Source organism: Odontesthes bonariensis, chromosome 3 (assembly GCF_027942865.1).
Source record: "Odontesthes bonariensis isolate fOdoBon6 chromosome 3, fOdoBon6.hap1, whole genome shotgun sequence".
Taxonomy (NCBI): domain Eukaryota; kingdom Metazoa; phylum Chordata; class Actinopteri; order Atheriniformes; family Atherinopsidae; genus Odontesthes; species Odontesthes bonariensis.
The window spans coordinates 26,950,576-26,963,475 of NC_134508.1; the positions used below are offsets into that span (position 1 = coordinate 26,950,576).

The 12,900-nt window shown below is 38.1% G+C and overlaps 1 protein-coding gene across 1 annotated transcript; it reads right to left on the minus strand.

Moving 5' to 3' along the window:
• Nucleotides 1-5,218: 5,218 nt before the first annotated feature.
• On the minus strand, nucleotides 5,219-8,905 carry LOC142376926 (uncharacterized). Its single transcript, XM_075460631.1, has 10 exons — nucleotides 8,830-8,905; nucleotides 7,984-8,145; nucleotides 6,813-6,937; nucleotides 6,549-6,613; nucleotides 6,233-6,435; nucleotides 5,964-6,129; nucleotides 5,699-5,860; nucleotides 5,539-5,606; nucleotides 5,388-5,442; nucleotides 5,219-5,228 (listed from the first exon to the last, which is right to left on the minus strand). Exons 1-10 carry the CDS (start codon nucleotides 8,903-8,905, stop codon nucleotides 5,219-5,221), a joined length of 1,092 nt encoding a protein of 363 aa, XP_075316746.1.
• Nucleotides 8,906-12,900: the final 3,995 nt, after the last annotated feature.

The following is a 12,900-nucleotide window of genomic DNA, read 5'->3' on the forward strand; positions in this document are numbered from 1 at the left end:
AAGTGTTTTACTCTTGACTTGAGTCAGTGTGGTTAGGCACGGCGCCAGTGCACCACATGGAGCACTGTAGATCAAATAATTACGAAATAAGCTGCAGTTCAGCTGCAGTTACAACATCTCCTGAGGTCTCTCAGGAAGCCACCAACTTGTTGATTAGCTGTTGATTGATTTTTGCATTATTCTCTCGATGGAACGAGAGCGGGCAGGTGGAATTATCCAGACCACTTGCAAACCCTTTTACCTGGCTCACTCAAGTGAGCTGCTGAGTAAAAGCCCACGTGATGACCATAGGAACTCAGGAAAAGAAGGAGTCTGGTTTACATTACTGTGGAACCACAGAGCCAGAAGGCACAAGCAGGACGCATATATTCCATTTTCACTCATTTTATGATCGGACTAGAGAGCTGTTTTTTTTGGTGACAAAGACAAAAGGAACAATTATGAAATTCAATCTTCTGGTGTCACAAGCAGTTTCTGTTTCCCTGGAAAAATGCAGTGCACACAATTCAATTCAATTCAGTTCATTTTTATTTATATAGCGCCAAATACAACAAATGTCATCTCAAGGCACTTAGATAATAAAGTCCAATTCAAGCCAATTGGAATTAAATTAATTGTAATCATAATTATTCATAAAACAATTAAATTCGTTCATATTGAACCAATTCAAAAACAATTTCCTAGCTAAAGAAACCAACAGATTGCACTGAAAACTTTAACCTCCTTTATATTCCTTGACTGAGCTGTATTCTGTGGGTTCAGGCCTTAAATTTAGTTTCACTCAGTAAATACGGCCCCAGCATCGTTACTGACTGATTAAAACACCGAGCTTGTTCTAAAGATGATAATTACAGCAGTAACTATGATCACTGCGCCAATTAGTTGCTATACAGCTTTTTCTAGTTACTCTGCAGCTGTTTGTGTCAATTCGACCAAGTCTTTTTTCTTTATGTCAAAGGTGCTGCAAATAAACTGCACAAAAATGCAGTGGTGTTCAAGAATATACCCTTTTAATGTGTGACAATATGAGGTAATATGGGGATGATCGGGGCTGCACGGTGGTGTGGTGGTTAGCACCGTCGCCTCACAGCAAGAAGGTTCCAGGTTCAACACCCAGCTGGGGCCTTTCTGTGTGGAGTTTGCATGTTCTCCCTGTATGCGTGGGTTCTCTCCGGGTACTCCGGCTTCCTCCCACTGTCCAAAAACATCCATGTCAGGTTAATTTGTGTCTCTAAAATTGTCCTTAGGAGTGAGTGTGAGTGTGTGTGTGGTTGTTTGTCTCTGTGTGGCCCTGTGATGGACTGGCGGCCTGTCCAGGATGTACCCCGCCTCTCGCCCATTGACCGCTGGGATAGGTTCCAGCCCCCCCCGCGACCCGACCGACGGATTCAGCGGTATAGAAAATGGATGGATGGACAGGGGTGATCTAAAAGTCTGATGGGTGGAGCAAAGAAAAATATCAAATGAAATACAAGCAACAGAATTAGGAGTCAAGAGGAATGTTGATCAGTAAAACATATCCAAAAGATTTGAGAAAAAAGCTTCATTACTCAGCATATAACAGATTATTCCTATAAAACGTATGTGTTACTTGTAGAATATATAAAAAACTGTATCACCATAAAAGCTTAATTTGGATTTTCAGAATATTATTTAGTTTGCCATAGTTATTGCAGGAAAATGTTACTTTGAGAATGATTCCTGAAAGTTATGCTCTAATACTTTTTGAATTTTCACAAAAAAAATTATATAAATGAAACCTGATGGAATTTCAAGATTCAAGAGAAGTAAAGTTTGTATGTCCCACATAGATCTGTCAACATTTTCAAAACATGTGAACGGGACTGGAAAAAACTTGTAATTAACTGCATTAAATCTTTATTTAGCTGTAATCTGTCTTGTTGTTTCCTGTGAGATACAGACAGAGTTGTAAATATTTAACCCAAGCTGGAGTGCTGTTAGTTAAAATTTACTCAGGTCAGATTACCTGTGTAGGAAATATAGCACATCCAGTCAAGCTAAAGAAATGAATGTGGGTGATTCCTGTGATGTGGTGGTTAGCACTGTTGCTTCATAGCAAGAGTATGAGGGGCCGTTTAGGACTTAACTATTGAAACACTCTCACACTCACTATTGAAACACTCTCACATGCATATATACTCTGTAAACCTATGCACGCTCATATATAAAACATTATACACACTCGTCTGAAACACTTACACATATATATGAGAAACACACACGCATACATAAATACTTCCGTGTCATATACACATACATATGAAATGCTTGCATGCATACAAGTGAAACATTTATACGTATCTATCTGAAACACTCATGCATTCACATATGAAAATGTTAGATATACATATAAGTGTCACTTATAATTGAAAAACGTATACATACACATTTGAAACATTTTACAAATATATGTGAAACACTTGCACATGTATCTAAACTTTTTATATCTTTGTAATCATATGCAAGAGATTCACTTATGAAGGTATAAGTGTTCAACAATATATGTATATATAACATTTTCATATGTGAATGCATGAGTGTTTCAGATAGATACGTATAAATGTTTCACTTGTATGCATGCAAGTATTTCATATGTACGTGTATATGACACGGAAGTATTTATGTATGCGTGTGTGTTTCTCATATATATGTGTAAGTGTTTCAGACGAGTGTGTATAATGCTTTATATATGAGCGTGCATAGGTTTACAGAGTATGTATGTATGTGTGAGTGTTTCAATAGTGAATGTAAGAGTATTTCATTAGTATGTGTGAGAGTGTCTCAGTAGTGAGTGTGAGAGTGTCTCAATAGTTAAGTCCTAAACGGCCCCTCATACTATTCAGACCCTTGGTATGAATGTGTATGGATGTTGGTCTCTGTGATGAACTGGTGACCTGCCCAGGGTCTACTCTGCCTCTTGCCCAATGGCAGGGGGATAGGCTCCTGCAACAAGAATATGACAATGTGTATATGGAAAATGAAATATTACCTTCTTTGAGCACTAGGTGGAGACAAAAATGTAGAGTTCACAGAAAAAGGTGTAGGTTTATGTTTATGCATTTGGCAGACGCTTTTATCCAAAGCAACTTACACTCATATCCCAGATAGGCAGGTAGTGTAAGGGGGTCTTGCCTAAGGACCCCTACTGAAGGTAGAACCTTTCATGCAGTGAGGGACGTCAGGATTCAAACTCCAGTCACCCACATGAAGGCCAGCAATCTTACCAGTACACTACCCAGTCAAAAGCATTTTTAGGTGCAGTTTAAAAAGTATTTCCTTTTATAGCTGAAGATGATTGCAAGTAAGACTGGCAGCACAGCAACCTTGAACTGTAATTATGTAGCTTCCAATGCCTGATACTGACAGTTACTATTCTGAAAAGGCACAAACAGGTTCATGGTCGATTCAGCTGTGTTTAGATCCTTAATTTGTTTAAAATAATTTATGAATCATTACATTTTCTTTATCTTTAGGCCTTTAATTATCCCTTTACTCTTATTGTGCTTTGGCAAACCACTGGGGGCATTAAATGTATGAATTTGTGCCATCTAGTGGCAGAAGTTTGTAATCACTAAGAGAATTCTGAAGGAAATATTCAAGCCCCAGATGCTGACAAAAAAACCCTGTTTTTTTCTGTTCTATGTAAAAGTATTGAGCTGAAACTTTTTCAAAGTTGACATTTTAATTGGTCACGGATAGAAAAACACAGGTGGTATTGTGTACGGGATAGGTAACTGTTTTGGGTGTATTTCAGTTGGAAGAGGTCCTATTTTTGTGCATTTTTCCATGTGACAAACCAAATAGTCTCGAGGGAAAAAAGTAGTTTTTTAAAATAAAAATGGACAGTTGTTTACAAATACCTCCACCTAGTTTATCTTAATTATGGTGCTGTTGTTTTGCCAGAGGTCAGAATGGGCTAAGACTGTCTCATTATCTCAATTTTGAATATTATAGGGGCCACCTGATTTAGGTAAAATGACTCCCCACTCAGTCCTATTCTATCCGTTGTCAACAGTGTTAACATTTCTCATTCAGGATTCTCATTCATAACAACGAGTTTGTTGAAATTTCCCAGCATGGATATACTTACTGAATATCAGAATCAATGTATCAATCTGACATTTTCAGCCCAGCTTTACAATACAGCAATCTTCATAGATTCAACTACCCATCATACTGATGTTGTGACTAAATCAATAGGAGGAGAAGTAACATGAGCAACATGCTGTAAACAAAATGGAACAAATGTAGAACAGTCGTATGGCATGAGATGCATGCAATATAATATCTTGTGTCTATAACTTTGCTCCTGCTGGACAAAAACTTCTTTTGTCGGTCACACATTTTAATTCTCATTGGACATGGATCTTGTCAAATGATGATCATGCTGCTCTTTATAACAAGTTGCTGATGGGAAATGTAACCATGGATTGTGACATTACGACAGTTTGGACATTTGAACAAATGTACCCCAACATGGTAAATCTTTATTTAATTTATAGATAAAGACATCACCTTCACCCAAAAGCCTGTTAGACACTGTATGAAAAGCTCAGCCCACCATATTTTGTTCAGTAGTATCAAAAACACCATGAAGTTTCAAAATAACTTGCTTTCCCCTTTTAATTCAAACAAATTTGCAACATTTTTCTTTAATGTTGAGAATGATGAAGTGCTAGGTGGTCCATCTGGTTGAGCTAGAGCGCCACTTAAAGAAGTTCAAAGTCCTTATCTCAGTAGGCTACAGTTTGAGTTTCCACCCATTTATGCATGTCATCCCTCACTCTTTCGTACAGCATTTTCTGTCTCACTCACTCACTCACTCACTCACTCACTCACTCACTCACTCACTCACTCACTCACTCACTCACTCACTCACTCACTCACGGAAGATCGCAGAGGATTTATTGGTTTGTGCCGTCAGAAAAAGTATAAGTGTAAAGCTTTTGGGCAGAGTTTCAAAGTAAAAATGTCGTTATAGTGACCTAACAAAAAACAACAGACTATATTTGCCATATATCAATCAATAATTTTATCAATAAAATCCTAAATATTACAACAATACACCATTATTTTATTTAATGTGCAAAACGTAGTTTCTTCCATAGCATTTAACACATTCTTAAAAAACGTTCTTAACACATTTCTTAGGTATGTAGCCTTCATCTGGGGTTGATGTTTAAAACTTCTGGACGTTTCATTGCAACCTGAGGAAAAACACAAAGGACTGCATGTTTAACTAAATATTAATAGTTTCTAGCTTATGTGTCAATGTATTCCAGGATCCTTAGATCACAGTCGTTACTTGGACTTTTATATTACTTTTACAATATGTAATAGCAGGATAGTAAATAAAAAAAGGATACCTGGCATGGTTTGGTGCCTGTGTGTAAGTGCCTGGAAGACCAAACTTGTGGTCAACTGGGAAAACATATAATATTCATATGAGCATGATACTGTCCTTGCTAAGAAATTATTTTTGAAATAATATTTGAAAAATGATAGCCCAGCACTCACCTGCACTGGAGAAGTCAAAGAAATCCTCATCAAAAGAAAGTCTCCAGTTAAGGGAGCTGCTTCTTTTCCTATCAAATGCAAAAGCAAATTGTAACTTACTCATTGAGGAGAAATAGAAACTTTGATTCTACTTCATTTAATGTTGGGCAGTACAACCTACCAACCATCCATATGTCTTCCTTTAATAACGGCAACAATGATGATAATCAAGAGCAGGAGAGCAGCTGCTAATGATCCAAACAGTGCTCCATAGAAAGCTGGACCTCTGCGGTAGAACTCACAACGTGGACCATAATACTGCTCCAGGCTATTTTCATTGCACCTGAGTTAAAGAGTACATCATATTTATTAAATTAGTGTTATGGGAAAACATATAAGATATGTTTAATTTGACAATGAAAAGAAAAACAGATACATTGACTTACTTGCAAATAGGTCCTTTTGAAATGTGATTGAAACACTCTCCATGTCGATGGCAATAATCAGGGTTTGTTTTGCAAGGTCCAGCACACTGCCACTTACCATCACTGATCACAGCAGTGTAATTCGCAAACCTAGAGCAGTTGACATAAGGCTTAAGGTCCGTGATATCTGGTTTATCAAAATAAAAAGGTAGGGAGCATTTTGTAAAATTACAGGAACTAGTTTTATTTAGAAAAATTGAATGTTAAGACAGGACATATTGTAGACTTACTTGTAACTGGTGGTGTCTGGAAGCTGAGTCCATTTAACAACACACTCTGATTACCAAAGGTCTGGGAAATTTGTTCTAGGTTTCTTGTGTTATTCAAGATGTTAGCCAACACATGATCAAGCTCATTGTTGAGAAACTGTATTTGTGTTTCATTGTTTTGATAGTTGTACTGCACCACGCTCTCTGCGACAACACTTCCCTTTCTATAGGAGAAAAATAGGCAGATATTAACAAATAAAAAACAACCTGAATTTGACTGAAAGATAATTGTTATTCTAATCAATAATTTTGTCTGGAATATTTAATGAAAACGCACGATAGTTTGATGACTTGCACAGTTTTATAGGCTTGTGGGTCTGCTTCTTTGCACAGGGCTTCAAGCTACAACACAAAAAGATACAACTTTAACCAAGTTATAGCAATAGTTTTGAATATTTCTGGATACAAGCAGCTGATTGAAAATATCAGTCTAAAAATATCTGCTGTTCGGCCAAATAATTTAGTTTAAAACCCTAACCCAATCAAAATTGGATTGGATTGTAGTAAATGAAGCATTTAAACAAAAAAAATTTTTCTTTACCTCCCGTTCTAAAGCGTTGATAAATTCTAAAGATTCATTTGAGCTTAGGTTATTATACTCATCCTTAAAACTGATGTCGATTTCCACGGTAATATTGGCTTTTCGAGCCGGCAGTGCTCCAGTATCTGAAAAATAAGTGACATCATTATTTTGACAAGTGAATAAAATATGGTGAAAGCAAACTTGAAAATATTTGCTACATTGTGTAAAATAGAGTGCAATCATTTTCCAGTCTTATATTTAGATAAAAATAGTATTAGATCTCTATTAAAAGAGCAATGCTGTCCCAGAAGGATGCCGTATAGGACAACATATTAGAAACAAACAGTATTATTTCTAATGTGAAAGGCATGCCTAATTGAGCAAGATAGTGCTCAGTAAGGTGCAGCAGTAAAAATGTAAGGAAGCTAAATTAGTTTGCCAGCAGTCCGTATACAACTGCTATTTACACGCCAAATGAGGCCTGGAATAGGTACGAGGCAGTTCTCCCACAAGAACAATAAAATAAAACATAACTTTACATAAAACAAATATATATAAAAACTAACTTGACAGAATGTGTGCATCTGCCCTGGAAGGTCTGACCCACGTGTACAAAAATACATTGTACACTGAATGTGATTTATAAGATACATTTTTGTTTTTTGTGTGCATGTGCATCTCTAGAAAGGATGACACAAATTATATAAATGAGGTCTAATACCTTTTACCAATAAGAAGCATTTAGTACACTGTGAAGGGCAAAATATGACAGTGGACATGCTGATGTATTGATCAGCTGAAATACTGTGTTTCAAAAGAAAGGGAATACGTTTAACTTTCAAACGTCCATTCATTGGTTTCCTCAGTTCTAAAACATGGTAATGTCCAGAAAGGAGGCAATATAATGCAGTGGTAAATATTTTTTTGAACAAACTACCACTAATACTACATACAACATGCATGAAGTTAAAAATCAACACATATATGTCAATATTGTTTGCAATTTTAACATTTCATGTTGTATGTGTACAATTTTCAGTTAAATGCGATTGGTGAACTTGTAAATCATTGCATTTTGTTTTCATTTTTTATTAACCAAACAGGTGCAAATTTAAGAACTATTTGTTATGAAAAACAAAAGCTCATCAAATGCTTTTATCAAATGTGGCATGATATTAAAGATACTCACCGATATGAGCAAATGTGTCATTTTGTCCAAAAGAGCAGATATCTCCAAAGACAGAGTCTTGACATTGGCACTGACAGCTTCCAAGAGTCACATTGTATATGCAGGTCTCCCCATTACACTGACAGTCTGTACACTGAGGAGTTGTAGATGGTGCTGTTACAGCTGATGTAACAGTTGAGACGGGCACAGTGGCATATGTTAACTGACTGACTGTTCTTACTGTGCTTAATGATGTCTGCATACTTGTTACTTTAGTTGTTCCATTTGCCTCATTATTGTCTTCAGGAGAAGTTTGAGTAAACTGAGTGATCACTGGAGTTAAAGTTGTAGAAGAACTTGGAGTAAGCTCAGTTCTTGTGGTGATAAAAGTTGTTTCAGTAGTCTTGATTGGTGATGTTGACTCAGTTGACTGTGTGCTTCCTTGACTTGTCACAGTTGTTACAGATGGGGCCTCTGAGGATGAAGACACAATTGATGCTGATGTTGGATTGGAACGATCCATGGTTGTCGATGGGGTTAATCCATTTGTGCTCACAGATGATGATGATTTGGTAGATTGTTCTGTTACTGTGGATTTCACTGTCATAACAGATGTGGACTGTGGCTCCATCGTTGAGGAGCTCTTTGTGGGAGAGGTTTCCTTACCAACTGATGTCTGCATACTTGTTACTTTAGTTGTTCCATTTGCCTCATTATTGTCTTCAGGAGAAGTTTGAGTAAACTGAGTGATCATTGGAGTTAAAGTTGTAGAAGAACTTGGAGTAAGCTCAGTTTTTGTGGAGATGAAAGTTGTTTCAGTAGTCTTGATTGGTGATGTTGACTCAGTTGATTGTGTGTTTCCCTGACTTGTCACAGTTGTTACAGATGGGGCCTCTGAGGATGAAGACACAATTGATGCTGATGTTGGATTGGAACGATCCATGGTTGTCGATGGGGTTAATCCATTTGTGCTCACAGATGATGATGATTTGGTAGATTGTTCTGTTACTGTGGATTTCACTGTCATAACAGATGTGGACTGTGGCTCCATCGTTGAGGAGATCTTTGTGGGAGAGGTTTCCTTACCAACTGATGTCTGCATACTTGTTACTTTAGTTGTTCCATTTGCCTCATTATTGTCTTCAGTTGAAGTTTGAGTAAACTGAGTGATCATTGGAGTTAAAGTTGTAGAAGAACTTGGAGTAAGCTCAGTTTTTGTGGAGATGAAAGTTGTTTCAGTAGTCTTGATTGGTGATGTTGACTCAGTTGATTGTGTGCTTCCTTGACTTGTCACAGTTGTTACAGATGGGGCCTCTGAGGATGAAGACACAATTGATGGTGATGTTGGATTGGAACGATCCATGGTTGTCGATGGGGTTAATCCATTTGTGCTCACAGATGATGATGATTTGGTAGATTGTTCTATTACTGTGGATTTCACTGTCATAACAGATGTGGACTGTGGCTCCATCGTTGAGGAGCTCTTTGTGGGAGAGGTTTCCTTACCAACTGATGTCTGCATACTTGTTACTTTAGTTGTTCCAATTGCCTCATTATTGTCTTCAGTTGAAGTTTGAGTAAACTGAGTGATCATTGGAGTTAAAGTTGTAGAAGAACTTGGAGTAAGCTCAGTTTTTGTGGAGATGAAAGTTGTTTCAGTAGTCTTGATTGGTGATGTTGACTCAGTTGATTGTGTGCTTCCATGACTTTTCACGGTTGTCAAGGATGGGGCCTCTGAGGATGAAGACACAATTGTTGCTGATGTTGGATTGGAACGATCCATGGTTGTCGATGGGGTTAATCCATTTGTGCTCACAGATGATGATGATTTGGTAGATTGTTCTATTACTGTGGATTTCACTGTCATAACAGATGTGGACTGTGGCTCCATCGTTGAGGAGCTCTTTGTGGGAGAGGTTTCCTTACCAACTGATGTCTGCATACTTGTTACTTTAGTTGTTCCATTTGCCTCATTATTGTCTTCAGGAGAAGTTTGAGTAAACTGAGTGATTACTGGAGTTAAAGTTGTAGAAGAACTTGGAGTAAGCTCAGTTTTTGTGGAGATGAAAGTTGTTTCAGTAGTCTTGATTGGTGATGTTGACTCAGTTGATTGTGTGCTTCCTTGACTTGTCACAGTTGTTACAGATGGGGCCTCTGAGGATGAAGACACAATTGATGCTGATGTTGGATTGGAACGATCCATGGTTGTCGATGGGGTTAATCCATTTGTGCTCACAGATGATGATGATTTGGTAGATTGTTCTGTTACTGTGGATTTCACTGTCATAACAGATGTGGACTGTGGCTCCATCGTTGAGGAGATCTTTGTGGGAGAGGTTTCCTTACCAACTGATGTCTGCATAATTGTTACTTTAGTTGTTCCATTTGCCTCATTATTGTCTTCAGTTGAAGTTTGAGTAAACTGAGTGATCATTGGAGTTAAAGTTGTAGAAGAACTTGGAGTAAGCTCAGTTTTTGTGGGGATGAAAGTTGTTTCAGTAGTCTTGATTGGTGATGTTGACTCAGTTGATTGTGTGCTTCCATGACTTTTCACGGTTGTCAAGGATGGGGCCTCTGAGGATGAAGACACAATTGTTGCTGATGTTGGATTGGAACGATCCATGGTTGTCGATGGGGTTAATCCATTTGTGCTCACAGATGATGATGATTTGGTAGATTGTTCTATTACTGTGGATTTCACTGTCATAACAGATGTGGACTGTGGCTCCATCGTTGAGGAGATCTTTGTGGGAGAGGTTTCCTTACCAACTGATGTCTGCATACTTGTTACTTTAGTTGTTCCATTTGCCTCATTATTGTCTTCAGGAGAAGTTTGAGTAAACTGAGTGATTACTGGAGTTAAAGTTGTAGAAGAACTTGGAGTAAGCTCAGTTTTTGTGGAGATGAAAGTTGTTTCAGTAGTCTTGATTGGTGATGTTGACTCAGTTGATTGTGTGCTTCCTTGACTTGTCACAGTTGTTACAGATGGGGCCTCTGAGGATGAAGACACAATTGATGCTGATGTTGGATTGGAACGATCCATGGTTGTCGATGGGGTTAATCCATTTGTGCTCACAGATGATGATGATTTGGTAGATTGTTCTGTTACTGTGGATTTCACTGTCATAACAGATGTGGACTGTGGCTCCATCGTTGAGGAGCTCTTTGTGGGAGAGGTTTCCTTACCAACTGATGTCTGCATACTTGTTACTTTAGTTGTTCCATTTGCCTCATTATTGTCTTCAGGAGAAGTTTGAGTAAACTGAGTGATCATTGGAGTTAAAGTTGTAGAAGAACTTGGAGTAAGCTCAGTTTTTGTGGAGATGAAAGTTGTTTCAGTAGTCTTGATTGGTGATGTTGACTCAGTTGATTGTGTGCTTCCTTGACTTGTCACAGTTGTTACAGATGGGGCCTCTGAGGATGAAGACACAATTGATGCTGATGTTGGATTGGAACGATCCATGGTTGTCGATGGGATTAATCCATTTGTATTCACAGTTGATGATGATTTGGTTGATTGTTCTGTTACTGTGGATTTCACTGTATTAACAGATGTGGACTGTGGCTCCATCGTTGAGGAGATCTTTGTGGGAGAGGTTTCCTTACCAACTGATGTCTGCATAATTGTTACTTTAGTTGTTCCATTTGCCTCACTATTGTCTTCAGGAGAAGTTTGAGTAAACTGAATTATTACTGGAGTTAAAGTTGTAGAAGAACTTGGAGTAAGCTCAGTTTTTGTGGAGATGAAAGTTGTTTCAGTAGTCTTGATTGGTGATGTTGACTCAGTTGATTGTGTGCTTCCTTGACTTGTCACAGTTGTTACAGATGGGGCCTCTGAGGATGAAGACACAATTGATGCTGATGTTGGATTGGAACGATCCATGGTTGTCGATGGGGTTAATCCATTTGTGCTCAAAGATGATGATGATTTGGTAGATTGTTCTGTTACTGTGGATTTCACTGTCATAACAGATGTGGACTGTGGCTCCATCGTTGAGGAGATCTTTGTGGGAGAGGTTTCCTTACCAACTGATGTCTGCATACTTGTTACTTTAGTTGTTCCATTTGCCTCATTATTGTCTTCAGGAGAAGTTTGAGTAAACTGAGTGATTACTGGAGTTAAAGTTGTAGAAGAACTTGGAGTAAGCTCAGTTTTTGTGGAGATGAAAGTTGTTTCAGTAGTCTTGATTGGTGATGTTGACTCAGTTGATTGTGTGCTTCCTTGACTTGTCACAGTTGTTACAGATGGGGCCTCTGAGGATGAAGACACAATTGATGCTGATGTTGGATTGGAACGATCCATGGTTGTCGATGGGATTAATCCATTTGTATTCACAGTTGATGATGATTTGGTTGATTGTTCTGTTACTGTGGATTTCACTGTATTAACAGATGTGGACTGTGGCTCCATCGTTGAGGAGATCTTTGTGGGAGAGGTTTCCTTACCAACTGATGTCTGCATAATTGTTACTTTAGTTGTTCCATTTGCCTCACTATTGTCTTCAGGAGAAGTTTGAGTAAACTGAGTGATTACTGGAGTTAAAGTTGTAGAAGAACTTGGAGTAAGCTCAGTTTTTGTGGAGATGAAAGTTGTTTCAGTAGTCTTGATTGGTGATGTTGACTCAGTTGATTGTGTGCTTCCTTGACTTGTCACAGTTGTTACAGATGGGGCCTCTGAGGATGAAGACACAATTGATGCTGATGTTGGATTGGAACGATCCATGGTTGTCGATGGGGTTAATCCATTTGTGCTCACAGATGATGATGATTTGGTAGATTGTTCTGTTACTGTGGATTTCACTGTCATAACAGATGTGGACTGTGGCTCCATCGTTGAGGAGATCTTTGTGGGAGAGGTTTCCTTACCAACTGATGTCTGCATAATTGTTACTTTAGTTGTTCCATTTGCCTCATTATTGTCTTCAGTTGAAGTTTGAG